The sequence below is a fragment of the Pterocles gutturalis genome, unplaced genomic scaffold (assembly GCF_000699245.1).
Source record: "Pterocles gutturalis isolate BGI_N339 unplaced genomic scaffold, ASM69924v1 scaffold14993, whole genome shotgun sequence".
Classification (NCBI taxonomy): Eukaryota; Metazoa; Chordata; class Aves; order Pterocliformes; family Pteroclidae; genus Pterocles; species Pterocles gutturalis.
Window position 1 is genome coordinate 24,432 of NW_010123291.1, and position 16,761 is coordinate 41,192.

Here is a 16,761-nt window from a genome sequence, read left to right on the forward strand (position 1 = left end):
TCTGGATCTCACCTTTAATTCCTGACACAGCAAATGTTGTGGAGGCACTCCCTGAGAAAAGGAGGCAGCAAATTGTCACCTCCATACTCTTCCATCTGCAGGGAGGGTGGTTTTATTGAGGATCATGTGTATTTGGATTAAAAATGAGCTATAAAACTCTAATACATTTACTGGACATTGCCTAGTCAGAAAAAAATGAGTAAGTGGTATTTGTACTGGATTTGTTTCTAAAATGCAATTAAAAAACTCCCGTAAAGATGAAGGGTTGTAGCATTTACTGTTCATTCCAAGTAAACTCTCATTCCATGTTTAGTTTACTCTTTTTTGGTTTTTAAATGTATCTTACTACGCCAGCTAGTAATAAGGCAAGGAAGAAACAGGAAAAAATTCTATTATCTGATGAAAGTCAATGATGGTGTTTTGTGCTGATGCAGTTCAGCTGGAGCCCTCTTGCTCTTTGAAACAATTTTGGAAAAGACCAAGTAAGGAAAATTCTCCAGACTATCCTGACATTAAGCACTAGTTCTTTTCTGGCAAAAGCATCCCTATAGATGAGTGAGCATTCAATCTCACCATGTATTCTTTTTCTGGACTCTGCTGAAAATGCCTCAGTTTAATGCCAAATCTGTATGAAGATCTTTCATATTTATCTCAGAAAAAAAAAATATATATTTAGTACACATATTGGAACAAAATTAATGATATGCATGACAATATTTGTAAAAGGTAATTTCTTATCAGGGAATTGCAGATGGAAGCAATTTCTCTGTTGTAAATTAACAGCTATTAAAATATTATTTACTTTATTGTATGAATTAATAATATCACTGTAATGGCTTTTCCTAACTTTCAGTATTTAAAATGGATGGAATAAACCACCATGTCTCTGTGTCTCACTTTCAATCACAAGTCATACACAAATATAATTATTTGCATAGAATTAATATGTAAGCTTTGGAAGAGGAATCCATGAACTCCACAAAGTTTTTTAAATAACCAAGACTATATATCAGTTTGAAGTTTCAGTACTAAGGGAGATGACATTTAATATCAATAGATGAAACAACTTATATTCAAATAGCAGAAGGTTGTAAGTTTATTGCTATTATGCAATGAATAGGAAAATCATGATATGTGTGTTTTCCTCACTGCCTATGACTACGAGGAATTAGACCACATTTTATGGCACTTAGGAGTAGAATTAGTTTTTGCACATACGTATGACTGCTGTTCTGAATGCTGTCCGGCTTGTCTCCCTTTTTGCAATGTATATGTTCAAACGGATAAGGTTCCATGTAAAAAAAATTAACGATAATGCATATTTTTTTTCTATGTTTTACTTTCATCTATGCATTCAAATCTGTAGATAAAAATCTTACCACAAAGTTTAGTCTGGAAGGCAGATGTCAGTGTTTCAATCTGACTGAAATTAGCAACCAGAAACACATGCTCTTCATGCGGCTCACTCCCAATGGACTTCAGCGTGTTCATATCTACTCTTCCCACTCCAATGGCAAAAATCAAGATACCCGAGTTACGAGCTTTAGCAGCCATCTCTGCCACTGGATCCTGAGGTCTCCCATCTGTCACTATCATGATAATTCGGGGCACATTCTGCTTCAGAGGTCGAGCTCCTTCTGACTCTGAAAATGCAATGTTGACTGCATACTGAATAGCCAGCCCAGTCATGGTGCCGGTTGCCAGGTGCATCATCCTCTTCACTGCTCTTTCAATATCCTGCTTCCTCCTGAATGTCTTCAGCGAAAACTCGTGTTTGACTGTGCTGCCATACTGAATCAGACCTACTCGGGTGGCATCGGGACTGATGTCCAGAAACTGCAAGATGGTTAAAATGAACTCCTTCACTTTTTCAAAGTCATAGGGACGTACACTGCGAGAGCTGTCAATGATGAAGACAAGGTCCAGACGTTTGTTGTTGCAAGTATTTTCTGGAAGGCAAAATACAAATAAAAATACTTTACAAGAATTTCAAAATGCAATTCAGTTCAGGTTGACCTGAGGTCTCAAACATGCTGTCTAAGCAAACACCCTGACTAGTGCGGGGAAAATACAGGAAAAACGGGAGATGCCAGAACTAAGGCTACTTGGACAATATAAATTTGGCCTCCAGTAATTAACAAAAGCTCCCTGTTATGTGATCAGTGTGTGTGTATATATATATTTTGTTTTGTTTTGGTTTTTTTTTTTTTTAGTGATCAGTGTCCAGAACGGCTAATCGCAGTGGAATGGGTAGATACTTGTGCCATACCCTGTTCTGTCACTGTTGTTGAGATTTTGACCTCATACCCCACGTAGGATGGAGACACCCTCTGAATGACGTAGTTACTATTTAAGTGGGATGCACTGGGATGCTTTTTATGGTAGTGCCTGAGAATTTAGAAATCTAACAGTCCAGTGAGGCAGGGTGGTATCAGTCCTCCATTACGAACAGGGATAACAGAACACAAAGAAATTCAGGCCAAAAGCATCTATTAATTGCAGTGACCGATACAAGATGTGAAAGGACTGATTTTTCAGGGAACTTGGCATCAAGCAGCACTTTGCATGCACAATGTACAGTTCTCAGTGACATCAACTGCAGCTGTGAGTGCTCAGCACTTCTGCAAATCAAACCCCATAATTCCGAACACATAATTAACGGCCACCTGGGAGACGTCTCTTCTATTGGACAAACTCAGAATCATACAGAAATTCTGTGGCTGCATCAAAGAGAAAATCCTGTTGTCTACAGTGGCACGCAACCTGGCCAAAAGGCCACTCATACACTTCCTGAAATATTCTATTTCAGTCACCAGCAGTCTTTTCTCCCAAGAACCACTGAAGCAGAAATACCACAGGGTCTGTCTATATCTGACAATTGCACAGGCGGACAGGCTAAGCTATCATGAACAGCAGAAGTGAAGGCTGGGTACCTTCTGGACATGCTACAAGATTGCTGGGATCCTGGATACATCCTCTGGCTTCTGCTTAGCATCCATCTTTTTTGAAAGAATATGAGACATATGCATGAGTTGCACGAGAATGGATAGGAACCGACCACTCACAGAAAGCCAGCACATGGCAGGCTTAAGGCAAGCAGGGGGAGGTGAGCCACGAGCCTTGCCACAGAAGGCAGCATACGGCAAAAGATTAAAAGGACTTTAAAGGGCTTAATGGGATGCTGGTGAAGATAAATCAACTGAAGTTTAATATTTACATTAAAGACCTCTCCAGATTAGGAAATCCCTGAGACACAAAAGCATGGCAGTTGGGGGAATTTTCATATGCATCCTCTTTTGACTGCTGTTAGAGATAGAATATGGGGTTAGATAGACCTTAGATAGACAATCAGTGTGTCTGCTCATGTTCTTAGATTCCTGGGGCTATGAATAAACCTCTGAGGTAGCTAATTGCCCATTTGTCTGCCTGTCTTGAAAGATTAAAGGTGGCAAGAATGCCCATCAAACTTCAGTAGCATCCTCATTTTACTAAGTGGAGATACCCCTAATCAATAATTTCGCTTATTGCCCAACCCAATTCAATTCCCCATGCACTCTCATCCATCCTGTGCACTGAATGAGGCAAATGCCTGGTGGAAAAGTAGTATTGGACTGTATAATTAAAGGTCATGTCATACTGCACAAGTACAAGTGGGCCAATCAAAGACTCAACTGGAAAAACATCTGTCTGCAGACAAGCCTTTCCATGAGTTCACTTGTGGCTGCTGATGAATGCTGATCATGTACTTCTGCCATGGCGAGGGGTGAGATGCCTGCTTTCCCTTGTGAACTCAGAAGCCTCTTTCATAGATGACCAAGAACATTTGTGGGCATAGAATCAAAATGCTCTTTGACGACAATAAAAATGACTGCCTGGGTTTATTCATGCGCAGTCTACAGTATGGCTTTATTCATAAGCGTAGGAATATGTTCGGGTTGCTCATTCTTGCAAAATAGAGGATGTTGAATGCAAGCCAAATCGAACAGAAACAAAATTCCAGTTCTAATGGGATACAGATATCCTGATATATTAACTATTTTCCATCTTATTATCTTAGTGGTGTATCTAATTATTAATTATTTTTACTAATATAACATGAAACATTCCAGAATGTTTGTAATACAAAGGTAACACTAAGATATGATTTGTGGGAGCAGAGCAAGGGGAAAGACAATTGCAGAAAAAATGCTAAGAGTATGTGTGTGTATATGAGAGGAAGGACTGAGAAGGGAGAAGGGTAAAATGACTGCTATTTTATTTCTCTTAAAACAAGCCAAAATTAGAGCCACAGTGCTGAATCCTTTTAATTTGAATATAAACATTTGGATGCCAGTCTAAAGAGACTCAGTTATTTATTTTGAAGTCAGGCATGAATCTTGGCAGGAAAAAACCTGGACAGCATTAGTGGTAGAAGCACACCCCATTGATAGATATTTCTTAAGTAATTTAGCCCAATCTGAACGTAATACAGTATCTTTCAAAACTACTTTCACTAGCAAAATTCTATCTATAGAAATACCAAACATTTCCAAATGAAAGTGTATTTAAAATCTTTGTCTTCAGACTTGGTGGGAATTTTTAATAATCTTGCTATTATTAAAGTTGATTAAACTGAGATGGGCTCCATGAAAAATAAGCAACATTCCAGCTGGATGGTATTTTGAGGAGTGGCAATCAGTAATGACTAACAGATCTGAACAATCATCCCCTCAGATAAACCTTCAGCAATACCTTTTTAGCAGTGGCATGCTTTTGCACTTGCCCTGTAAACTATAACCTCTTCCTGCTACCATTTTAGACAGGGAACTTTCTCACAACTTTGGCAAATGTCCTTGTACCCAAAAGCAATTCCTTTCCACTCTTCTTATGAAAAGTGACATATCCATTGAAAAGAGCTACTCATCCATAAACCTGCTTCTAAGTCAGCAGTATTTTTTTATTGCCAGCACAAAAGTTAAAAAAAACCTCAGTGTGAGTTGTATTATCCAAAGGCAAGGCCAGGAGCATCAAGACAAGGACAGACAAGGCAGGGGAAGGAAAGGTCAAGTCATAGGAAATACATTCTCCTCCTCCACTCAATATCCAGTTTGTCTGTAAATGACTGTTACACTGATGTTGCCTTTGCAAAATTAACAGTGCAAGGAAATTTCAGTTCTACTTGGAAGAACACAGCTGGGATCTAACTACCAAGAGATATATAAAACAAAAGGCTTAAAGGAATATTCCACACTGAGCATCTTAATTTCCTCTAAAGCTCAAAATTCTGTTAAATTATTTGCTCTGATCCCTGCAGGTTTCCTTCTACTCATTAAGCTCAGGCCTGAACCCCTACTTTGTCTTTGACAAAGCTCACATTGCTTTGACTTTGCTCACCCACTCAGGGTCTCTGCCTGAGAGTGTGTTTGTACCCTCTCAGCTTATTTCTAACGAATGCCACACTGCCTTAATATAACTGCAGCAGCACCAGGGAGTTTTCCTGGGCACTGGAGTTGACTCTTCTAGGCTGTTATATCACTAGAACAGTTCCTGGTATTGTTTGTCCTAGGACAATTAACATTTTTTCAAACAATCCTCTGGCATGATATGGGAAGTAGCACGAGCCTGGGACCCATCCTAATAAGCAATGTGGATGCAACTGCTCTGTGAGCTCAGGGTATTCAGTGCTACAGACGCAGGGCATCCTATCCGCTGGTCTCAGTGCCAGGGAGCAGTCTAAGATAAAAGCTAAGCTCAGAGGCCAACTGGCCTGCATCCACAGGATTAAACTCACCTTCCCCCTAAAATAGAGTGGCTGTATGCAAACTGCCTACTGGGAATAATCCCTGTCCCCCCTGTAGCCTCTGAACCATGCACAGGGACTGCTCTGGGAGTGCTAATCACTGTGGGCCAGAGACAGCTCCAGCAATTTAACAGCAACAATAACGGTGGAGTCCCAGTGCCCAAGAATGTCCCCTGGCACTGTTTGATTTCCTCAGACATTTCCATTTTTGGATATTCCAACTGAACACATTCAAAGGACCCAAGTTTTAGGTGGTGATTTTTCAAAAGCTTTTGCAAGCCAGCTCCCTTGAAAAGACTGATTGTTTAAAAATTAGTTATTTATTTTCTACGGTTGCCCTACATATTTATGATTCCTTAACACTTTTTTTTTTTAATCTGGATATTACTTATTTGGTTATGTAGGTCTTTATCCTAACACATGAGAATGGGTAAATGTCAAAGAAGGCTATTGCTGTATGCAGAAGGAGTTTATCTCAATTTGGTAAATACTACAGCAAAGTTAAGACATGGAAATAGTAATGCATGACAAGTAAATATTAGTTCCATGAGGATGTTTGTTACAGAGTAAGGCAATTTAAGCAAAAAGGAAGGATGAGAAAAAAAAAACAGATCACAGAAAAAAAATTGCCTGAGGAGGCAATGCATTAATGGCAATTTTAAGACTCAATATACTGTGTTGCTTAGCTCACTCCATAGTAACGTATATACAAAAAAATTACATGTCCTGCGACACTGCCAGCAAAAACATCAGGTTTATTTTTAGATTTTATCTTTGAGTAACAGAACAAAAGTCTTCATTCAGAATTAAATACTATTCTCCCAGCCAGGACATTATAAAACTCCTTCCGAAATTCTCTTCTTTCTTCGTCATTTTATTATTTCATTTTCCCTCTAGCACTCAACCTTACTTGCTTCTCTTCTCTTTATAACTTCTTTCTTTATAAGGCTCGGTATAACTCCTACCAAATTTGTGTCAAAATGTATGAACTTGCTGGATGTCAAATATTTATTCTTAAAGTCTAGACTTCTGATTTTCCCTAGCTAAATATCCAGCCAGAAAGACTGGGTTTGACAGGTTCTCAGATATTCCAAAAGGTCTTAGTTCATCAAGAAGGTTTAATCTTCTTGCCATACAATCATACAAGTAAAGAACATTCAAATTTGCAATTCACTGATAAATATGCCAAGAGCAAAATACTTGGATGGGAAGAAAGACCTATCTCTGTATTACCTACATACACCTTCTTAGGAAACCGCAATAGCTTCATTTGCAAAGATCAAGCATGAAGTACATAGCAGTTAATGTAACGTTGTTCCTGTTCGAAAAACACATTTTGTGGTTGTTGCCAAGAGTAAATGAACAGCAGTAATTCCAAGCACATCTTGGCTCTAGTGCAACATTTTGTGCAAGTTAGCTTCCACTCCTTTTATTTTTTTCCCATTTTAATTCAAAGAAGGGCAAAGGATGGTATGGTGCATTTCAGATATAATCATACTTAGTTCATGAAGGAAACGTCAGAAATGGTTCAGTACCCCCTTCCTGGCAGGCATATGTGCTGCACATGGTTCTGCAGGTGACTCCTCCTCTTCCCAGCTCTGGAACACACTCTGGGTCCAAGACCTGCCCCCATACTCCCAGGCCCCATTCTTACCCTGAGCCTCTCCCCAGACTCACAGGCCTCTGGCCCTAACCCAAACATTCATTTATGAGTTTGGCAGCTCACCCATTCCTCCTTACAAATTTCTTCATCTGGGAACACTCGCTAAATGCAACACAGCCTCCAGACATTTCTTTATTGCATATGACAAAATCTTTTATGAACTTCCAAAATTTCTCGAAGAACTGTACAGCAGGAGGCTTTTGTCCACAGATTTCCATTTCCTTCTACATGCAAATGCTTCATTATCAGTCACTGCAGGAGGGTCCGTTACCTTCTTCTCATTTCACCTTGCTATTTCTATTCCTTCTCTGCCATCCTTTAAAAAATAACAATGTCATTATTAATATAAAGTCTCTCTAATTCCGTAGTTCCAAAACTGACTCCTGGTATTTCTCCATTTCTTTACTGAGACTGGTGCTGTCTCTGGCATGAAGCCGAAGTATGGTGTAGGGATACTCTCAAGCTTCTTAGTTCTTTTTGAATATTTCAGCTGTTCTGAGATGGAAACTGTTGGGTTTCTTGCCAGGAGTCAAACCTTCTTTCATGGTCAGGAGGACCAGCGAGTGAGCTGCTTTCCCTTGCAGGCAGGGCAACATCTAGACAGAGGGATGAAGCATCCCGATATCCCCACGCCAGCCCCAGCAGCATCAACATCTACCCACCGCGTCCTAACAGAAAAAAATGTGACATGCTCTCAGTTGAGCGCAGCTCACACCCACGAGAAAGGGGGCAAATTCCTTTTCTGAACCATAATGGAGAAGCCTTACAGTACACACCGTTAATGCTACTTTGAATCCAGTTCCCACAGACAGCCTGGAGGCATTTACTTTGCCTGTGACTCTGCCTTTTCCTGCACACATCTGTAAAACAGCAAATCACAACCAACAACAAAAAAAAGGTGTTTGCGTGGGAGAAGATGATCTTTATATCCTTCTCCTTGAAGATCTGAAATTCCTGTCTTTCCTGAGCTACCCGGGGCACCACTGGAAGGACACAGAAATCATTAGAGAAGGAACAGAGGGAAAAAGTTAATAGCCGTTAGTAGTAGTGTACAAGATTTAGTGAAAAAATGTGACCTTAATCAGTTTGTGCTGTTCTGCTTTCAGGACATTGGCTTAACGTTTTAAAAACTCCTATCCGTACTATTTTTCAAAGCCATCCACGTCTTTGTTTACGGGGAAAGCTGTTAGCAACCTCAACATTACTCATTGATCAGCTGACCTGAAACCACATATTTCTATCCATTGGTAACAGTCTAAGTATTAGACTCTTTTCCAGAATAGTTTCAGAAACAGCATCACGGGATAGTGCCGTATACCATTTCACCTTGCTCCCAAAAACGCATGGGACATCATGCCTATGGGCAAACCATAAGTCCTACCACTTCAGCAGCACTTAAATAAACCTCTTCTGGCTTCCAAAGCAATCTAAAGAGCATGTCCCTCTTAATTCACAGTAGTGTCTGATTGCCCACTCACGCCTATAAAATGAGCCATGCCTTCGGTTATGCAAATGATGCTTCCAGGATTTTCAAGTTAGGTTTGTATATATGTGCTTTTTAAATTACTAAGCTAAAGTACTCACAATGAAGCCCAAAGCCACCACACTTCTGAACACCCATTGCTCTTTCTTTTGGTCTGATCTTCCTTCAAGACAAAATACACAGAGGAGGCTTTGAGCTTGTTGAGAATATATGCACATAAAAATGGAATTTGTGATTTTACTCAGTGAATTATTGTTAAGGCAAACTGTTTTTCAAACAGAAACGGTATTTCACAGTAATTTGTGGGGGTTGTAACAAACAATTTCAGAAATACAATGAGCATTTGCAGTTTAGTACATGACTCAGTTTTTTCTGTAGCATCAGATATTCCTTCCTCCTTGTGGAAAACTTACAGATCACTTAAAAAAAAAAAAAAAGGAAAAGGAAAAAGAGAAAATGAAAAAAAAAAAGAGCAAACTATAATAAGAAAACAAAACAGAACAAAGGAGGAGGAAAAAGGGAAAAGAAATGGCTTAGTTTGAGGAAATACACATTAAAGAAATACAGAAATTTTTTTGCACTGCTAGAAATAGAATTATATCCTATCTAATATTAATTAGTGTATTGCCCTTTAAGCAGCTTAAAAGTGAGTGCTATTTTGATACATGACTTGAAAATCAATAATGAATACTAAATCTGAGAGTCAGCAAGCATAATGTTGTTCTGTAGTTCAAAATCTCTAACACAGACCAAAATCCAAACTTTCTGATCTCCGTGATAATTGGCTGCAGATGAGCGTACTCAGAACAGGATACAAAGCTGTGGGGTCTGTCATGGTCCCAGCTAGCCCTCACGGCTCATTAGTTGGGCCTTCTTTAGGAATAACAGCTTCTGCAGGGAACAGCTGGCTGGGCAGGGATACGACCGCTGCTCAGATCTCGCCTTCTCAGACTCCAGGACACCTGTTAGGGGCTGTGAAGGCACAGCCTCAGCACAAGCCAGGCTACCAAGCCTCAGAGCTGCAGAGGGAGGATTTCCCACTGCAAACCAACACCAGAAACCTGAAAGGGCAAAGTGGTCTGAGCAAGGGCAACCTTCCTGCTACTGTTTTAGACCCTGGCCAGGTAGATAATGGCCAACAGCTATTTCAGGGGAGAGGCTGACCGCTGAGAGATTAAGATGAAAGCTCACGTTTCAAGACTTGGCATAAAGTCCATGGGAGACTTCTCAGCTACTGAGACAATCACCACTGGGAAGCAAAGCATGCAATTGCCAATATTACCTCGAGGCACAATGATTATAAGATGTACCTACACACCTCAGAAGGAAGAAACAGGTGATTTCACAGACTGTAAAATGCTTTGCTCTCTCTCTTTCCAAATAGAACACATCTGTATTTATATGGCAATTTTATGTTTTGATTAGAGAGAGTCTAAATTGATATGTATATGACTACCTTGTATCCTTATAAAATGATTTTGCTTATATTTTAACTAAATATGTGATAATTCAAAAGATGTCAATTGCAATCTCTTCCTACCTTTGTCTACTGCCTGGAGTAGCTGTGATCTCCTCAAATACTATACCAGCATAGTATGTCAAACACGATGTGGTTATCATGACACAACTCTGCCTTCAATTGCAAAGCAGATTTCAATTATAAGGAGTCTACTTGTCTGAGGATAAAAAAAAACTTGTCAGGGTTGCATTCATGTGAGGAAATAACACATACACACACATGCTGAGGCCATGAATGAGTTGCTTGCAGCAGTCACCACCCCATGAAAATCCACATTAGCAGTATTTAGAGATCTCTGGACAGCTCTTAGTGTATCAATGTACAATGAATCCAACCAAAACTAAACCGAGATCTTATCTGCACTCCACAGAAGCATCATGGGCAAGACTCACTTTTGTCGCATATTTTCCCCTCTGATTTGCAGCTAAAATTTAAGAAATCATAGAATCATAGAATGGTTAGGGTTGGAAAGGACCCTAAAGATCATGGAGTTCCAACCCCAAACAACTTCTGAATTCTCCCAAAAAACAAGGGTTGAGTTTTGTGATCTCTTTGACACTACTTTCCATACCAAACCCCCAAAAGCTGCTATTCAGTTTCTAGTGGTTCTATTTCTTGGCTGAAAATGCTTAGTTTGGATAAATCCATAAGATATCATTTCTGTTTTGTCACTTACAGTCATTCTGTAACTGAAAATACTGCAAGACAATTAAACTTCAGGAGTGACTCTCTTCAATTCTAATTGAAGAAAAAATAACTTCTAATAAAACAAACAGCATTCAGTGGCGACAAGGCAAGCTGGAGGACCCTGTAGTCAGAACCAATATTTAACCCAGAATGGTTAACCTGATAACGCTCTTGAGCCCTAAAGTTACGTACACCCAAGTTTAAGAACTGGGTTGTACATAAGAATGTTTGGAATAATTTTAACTGACTGTAGTGAGTGATTCATAAATTTAGTGAGCACTCTGTGCACTTCATATTACTTCCCTTCATATTATTAGTAGAATCATATATATACAACCAAGAGAAACATCATTATATGTTTTGTTGCAAAATACAATTTAACACAGACAGGGACATCTGCGTCTAGCAGCAGTTTCTACTGAACAGGAGCCAAGTACATTTCCTTCTTGGCCTCCTTTCCCCTCTCTGTTTCAATTTTTTGCAGTATCAGTTAATCTCTTGTAGTTTCTTTCTTCTGGTATTATGTAGTACCTAAAGGAATGCCCCCTAAATTAGTTTTTCTCCTCACATAAATAGTTATTTTCAAAAACAGGTAGGTGCATGTTTTATATTCCTGAGGAACAGAACGAATGTTACTGCTTAGAATATTATTCTGCAGCTTATCAAATTATTCCCATGCATCTACTTCAGAGCTCTCCAAATAAATGTGTCCATGTGACACAAAATACATGCCCAGTTTACAAAAAAAGAGTTCACCAAGAAAAAAAAAAAAACAACACAAAAACTTGTGGTTTTTCCACAATTTCAAAATTTTGCTTTGCCTTTTTTTTTTTATTATAAATTATTCTAATGCAGTAGGATACAAGTCCCAAATCCGCTCCACCAAAAAAACCCACAACATCAAACACCAAAAAAACTACATCTTGCAAGGACTGGGTATGTGTTGCTTCCGAACATGGAACCTGCTGAAAGCTGCTGTGGACCTCTGACTGTGGCCTTGAAACCACAGCATGGAAATCACAGCTCTGAAGAACTGACACAGCTCTTCATCAGTCTGTTTCGGTGCAGAAGTCCATTTCAGTTATATCTGAATGGAATTAGCTAATGTAACAGACATAATTTTATCTTTAAAACCCCGTAGCCAAGTGTATTTCCATTACTGTTTTGCTTTAGTATCCAAAAAAAGCAATGCTAAGCTGGCAAACTGGTTTCAGCGATCTGTGTGTAATCTAACAAAGCAGCTGCACTCAAAAAAATGATTTTGTCAGAGAGCTAAGTGAAAACTCATCAGAGACTTTAAAAGAGAAGATTCTAAAATAAAAGATTAATTTCCTTTAAGGAATCAGGATAAAGCCAAAGATCCAATACTCAGGGTCAAATTACTGATGAGGGGAAAGAGAAGGCAAAATTTAGTTCACGTCACGTAAGGGGAGAGGCAACCGCCCTCTGCTACAGGAAAAACAAATGGACCATCCTATTTCTCTCTGTTATTTCCCAAGATCTTGCAGGATCTAATTAAAATGTTTTTATTATGATAAATACATGCATATTTTTGATCTCTAAAGCAACTACACATCTTCTACAACTAATATGCTGCAAGAAAGATTTAAGAAAATGTTAACAAATTTAATTAAATTGGCACAATTGACAAGTTTGAAATACTTTGAGGTTTCATTCAGTGTTTAAAGAAAGAAAAACCTGCAAAACAGTTTGGCTTTCAAGGGCCACACAGAGTTCCAAAAACTTTATGTCCAATCGATCCTTGCACAAAAGATTTCAGGTCTTTAATGGAAATTATTAGCTATAGCCATAATAATTTTAAACAACAATAAGCGATGCTAAGATCTGCCAAATTAAAATAATACACAGTGAGGTTTAGCAGAAAGACTGGGATAAGAAAAACACAGAAAATACATAGCTCATTCCTTCTGAAACCTTTGTTAAAACATACAGGTTATTAGCCCTAACAAGATAACTAAGAAATCCATGAAGTATTAGTGCATGGCTGCCAAAAAGTTAAATTCCCCTAAAGCTGGATCCCAAAGTAGTTTTATCTCTATGTGCACAATCCCACAGGATTTTTTCTCCATTCCATTTTGCTTATTTATGTTGTCAGTTTCCTGGAGCAAGGGCTTTTACTTCTGTACATGGACACTACTAGCATTTTACCATTAAACAGCGCAGTAGTGCACTTTTGTTTTAAAAACTGGTAAAATGAAGAAAAAAGGAAAAAAAAAATTTTAATGCTACTAATATTTACACAGCATAATCCTTCATTTCAGTCCTAAAAACATACATAACCTCCACCCCCCAAAAAAAACCCAACCTAAACTTTCATTACTTCTCCAGGTATCTGCTGGTTCTTTGCAGCTCTATGGCTCACTTTTGCCTGCCAACCAAGTCTTTCCACAGCAGCAGCAACTGTCATCGCCACCACTATTTATAATATACATATTCTATAGAATGGGAACCCTGTGAAATTGCTGTAATTCTGGAGTGATTTTATTAAGTCAGAAGACTTCATGTCACTGAGATCATGGTTTGGCCCCATTCTTTCTCATGTCATTTAAGGAACACTACGGCTTTCCAGCAGAGTGGCATGCATTTCACACATTCTGTTCTTTACAGAGAGGCACGTTTTAACCATGCCACTGTTTATATGTGCTGCTGGATTTGAAGCAAGTGACCTAATTTATTGTAACAGAATGCAGGGCCCAGGAGTCTGACTCCAAACTGCCACGTCATTTTATGGGCTGGACCAGAGAAAGTCCCAACTTTCTTGCATCATTTAATGTCTTGAAGAGGTTCTTTCAGCCAGAGCTGCCAGAATTGTTTGCATCCTGCACACACCAAACTGAACAGAGATCCAGAATTTTGCAAATTGCAGGGATCACAATTGCTTGGCTTTTGAAAGAAGAAAGAAATCTTTTAATCTCAACATTTTGATTGATATTGTGTGATAATTCTTATATTATCCACTATTTAAAATTAGAAAAAGAGGCTATAAAAGCAATTTTTAAAATCATAGAAGAAAAAGGCAAGCTGAGAAATGTGACACCTTTTAGTTAGCAGATAAGCTGTTAGGAGATGAAGAAGCTGACCAGCAAACTGTTTGATGACGCACAGGTAATGATCAACAAGAGAGAGATGAACCTTATGTTTTAAAATATGACAGCCACAAGCTAAAACTGCTAGATTCTGCCCTTGGATTTTTGGCAAAAGTGGAAAAATGAGCTACTCATTATAAATTAAATTAACCTGACAAAATGAAGGGATTAACATCAAGTAGCGTATTGACATGCCTCATTTCAATAGCCACCGATTTCCATTCAATCATCATGCACAGCATATCATATAGACAGCTAAAACTTGCTGGCATGGTAAAAGGCAGCTTTGACAGAACCTCCATGGACCAATATGTATTTTCTCTAAACAGTGAAAAATAAGCTCTTTTTCCCAAGACAACAATCCTGTAGCAAGTATTTATTTCATATCATTTATATAAACTAGATCTAGTCCTCCAAAAGTGAACACCTTTCAACAGCTGCTAACTGGTCAACAGACTTTTTCATGTTCCTGCTTGCAAAATGGTAATCTCCCTTTTCATAGAATGAATCATAGAACCATAGAATGCCCTGGGTTGAAAAGGACCTTAAAGATCATCTAGTTCCACCCCCCTGCTGTGGGCAGGGTTGCCAACCCCTAGAGCAGGCTGCCCAGGGCCCCATCCAGCCTGGCCTTGAACCCCTCCAAGGATGGGGCATCCACAGCTTCTCTGGGCAACCTGGGCCACTGCCTCACCACCCACACAGTGAAAAATTTCCACCTAATATCCAACCTAAATCTCCCCTCTCTTAGTTTAAAACCATTCCCTCTTGTCCTATCACTATCAGCCCCTGTAACAGTCGCTCCCCCTCCTGTTTATAGGCTCCCTTCAAGTACTGGAAGGCCACAATGAGGTCTCCTCGGAGCCTTCTCTTCTCCAAGCTAAGCAAGCCCAGTTCCCTCAACCTTTCTTCATAGGAGAGGTGCTCCAGCCCTCTGATCATCTTTGTGGCCCTTCTCGGGACCTGTCCCAAGAGCTCCATGCTCTTGTGCTGGGGACACCAGACCTGAACACAGTACTCCAGATGGAGTCTCACAAGAGCAGAGTAGAGTTTTTTATCATAAACTAACTCATCCAAGGTTTGGACAGCTTCTCATGCCTTTTATAATTGGTATTTGAGACAGCCCTTGGTGGTGTTGTTCAGGTTTTTTTGTAACTTACCTAGTAGAGAGTGTGAGCTAACGTCCCTTCTTCGGGTGAAATGCCCTCCAGGGAGATCTTTTGCCATGATAGAGACAGTGGAAAGCAGAGCATGTCCAAAGAGCAGAAAGAAGTATGCAATCATTTTCCTCATCTTCAGGAAACAGAGGGACAGTCAAGGATGTAAAACTGCAATGAAGGAGAGAAGGAGATGAGCTCTTTGACTACACAAAACAATACCCTGTAACCACATCAGCCACCCAGCTGCACTGCTCCCCTCCGTCACGTACACACATGCAGATACACTGGCATGGAATAATACCTACACCTTCAAGAAAGGATATCTACGTAATAAAGGAGCAGTTAGCAAACCCTGCATGCTGTTTAAAGTATTGTTAGTTGAAGTTCATAGTTAACAATTAAAATGTATTGACTTTTACAATCATTCGTAAAGATAAAGGATTTTTAAGCAAGAAAATAAACTTTGTTTCAGTCAGCCTGTCAGCATAAACCGATTCAAGGAGGACACAAACACATTTTCATTATTCTACTCAGCACTCCACTGCATTTTTTTCAGAAGGTTAAGGGTTCTTGTAGTCTTAGAGATATTTGCTTCAGAAAACCTTGGATAATCAAAACAAGAGAAGGGAATATATTCCAGAAACAGCAACGATAAATGAGAACAGGCGACAGCTCGTGCTCTCTTTTCAGAAGACTGCCTGTGGTTGCTAGCATGGAGATAATAGTGCAGAATGAATCTTGACACAAGTTACAGAGAAGTTTTGTCATCCAGAAGAGCAAATTAACAGACAAAATTCCTACACTAGGAGATGATTCCTGCCCAGGAGTTTGTTAAGGCACCTCCAAAGCCATGGCTGATTCTGCCCACAAACAGAGAGCTAAGACTGACATGCTACAGGCTCATCTGGCCGTGTGCCCTGTTGGTGGGCTTCTTCGGATGGCGATTCAGTCTATCTTCCCCAAAAACTTCGTTGTTGTGGGTTGTGAAGAAAGCACCTCACTGGAGCAAGATTCATTAATGGAGAACCAACCATCCTGTGGCAGAGCACCTTCACGGGTCACCGACCATGCGCTTTGCATGATGCCAAAGAAATCCAACATAAAAAAGTGATTCGGGACAGTCCTACCAGCTCTGCCGAGTACCTCAGACTAAACCCTCTTACCTTCTGGCACTTAACATACTTTATACCTTTGTAGCAATTTTTGATATTTAGTCGCAATTTCAAATTTACTAGGCTCACAACTGACCCCGAGCAACTTCAGAAATAATAATTTTTAAAAGTGTTTGTTTGCTGTGATTTTACATCTTTGAATTCTGTTGTGAAAATGTTTAAATGGCATGCAAATAATATATGATTAGCTG

General features: G+C 39.5%; 1 protein-coding gene across 1 annotated transcript in view; it reads right to left on the minus strand.

The window, feature by feature from the left end:
* LOC104464975 (matrilin-2-like) overlaps window positions 1–15,465 on the minus strand; it is a gene marked incomplete at its 3' end in the record, with an annotated part of 39,090 nt that extends 23,625 nt beyond the window's left edge. Inside the window, 2 exon segments of the mRNA XM_010077858.1 lie at window positions 1,380–1,949; window positions 15,399–15,465. Coding sequence (XP_010076160.1) covers window positions 1,380–1,949; window positions 15,399–15,465 — 637 coding nt within the window.
* Between the last annotated feature and the right edge of the window lie 1,296 nt (window positions 15,466–16,761).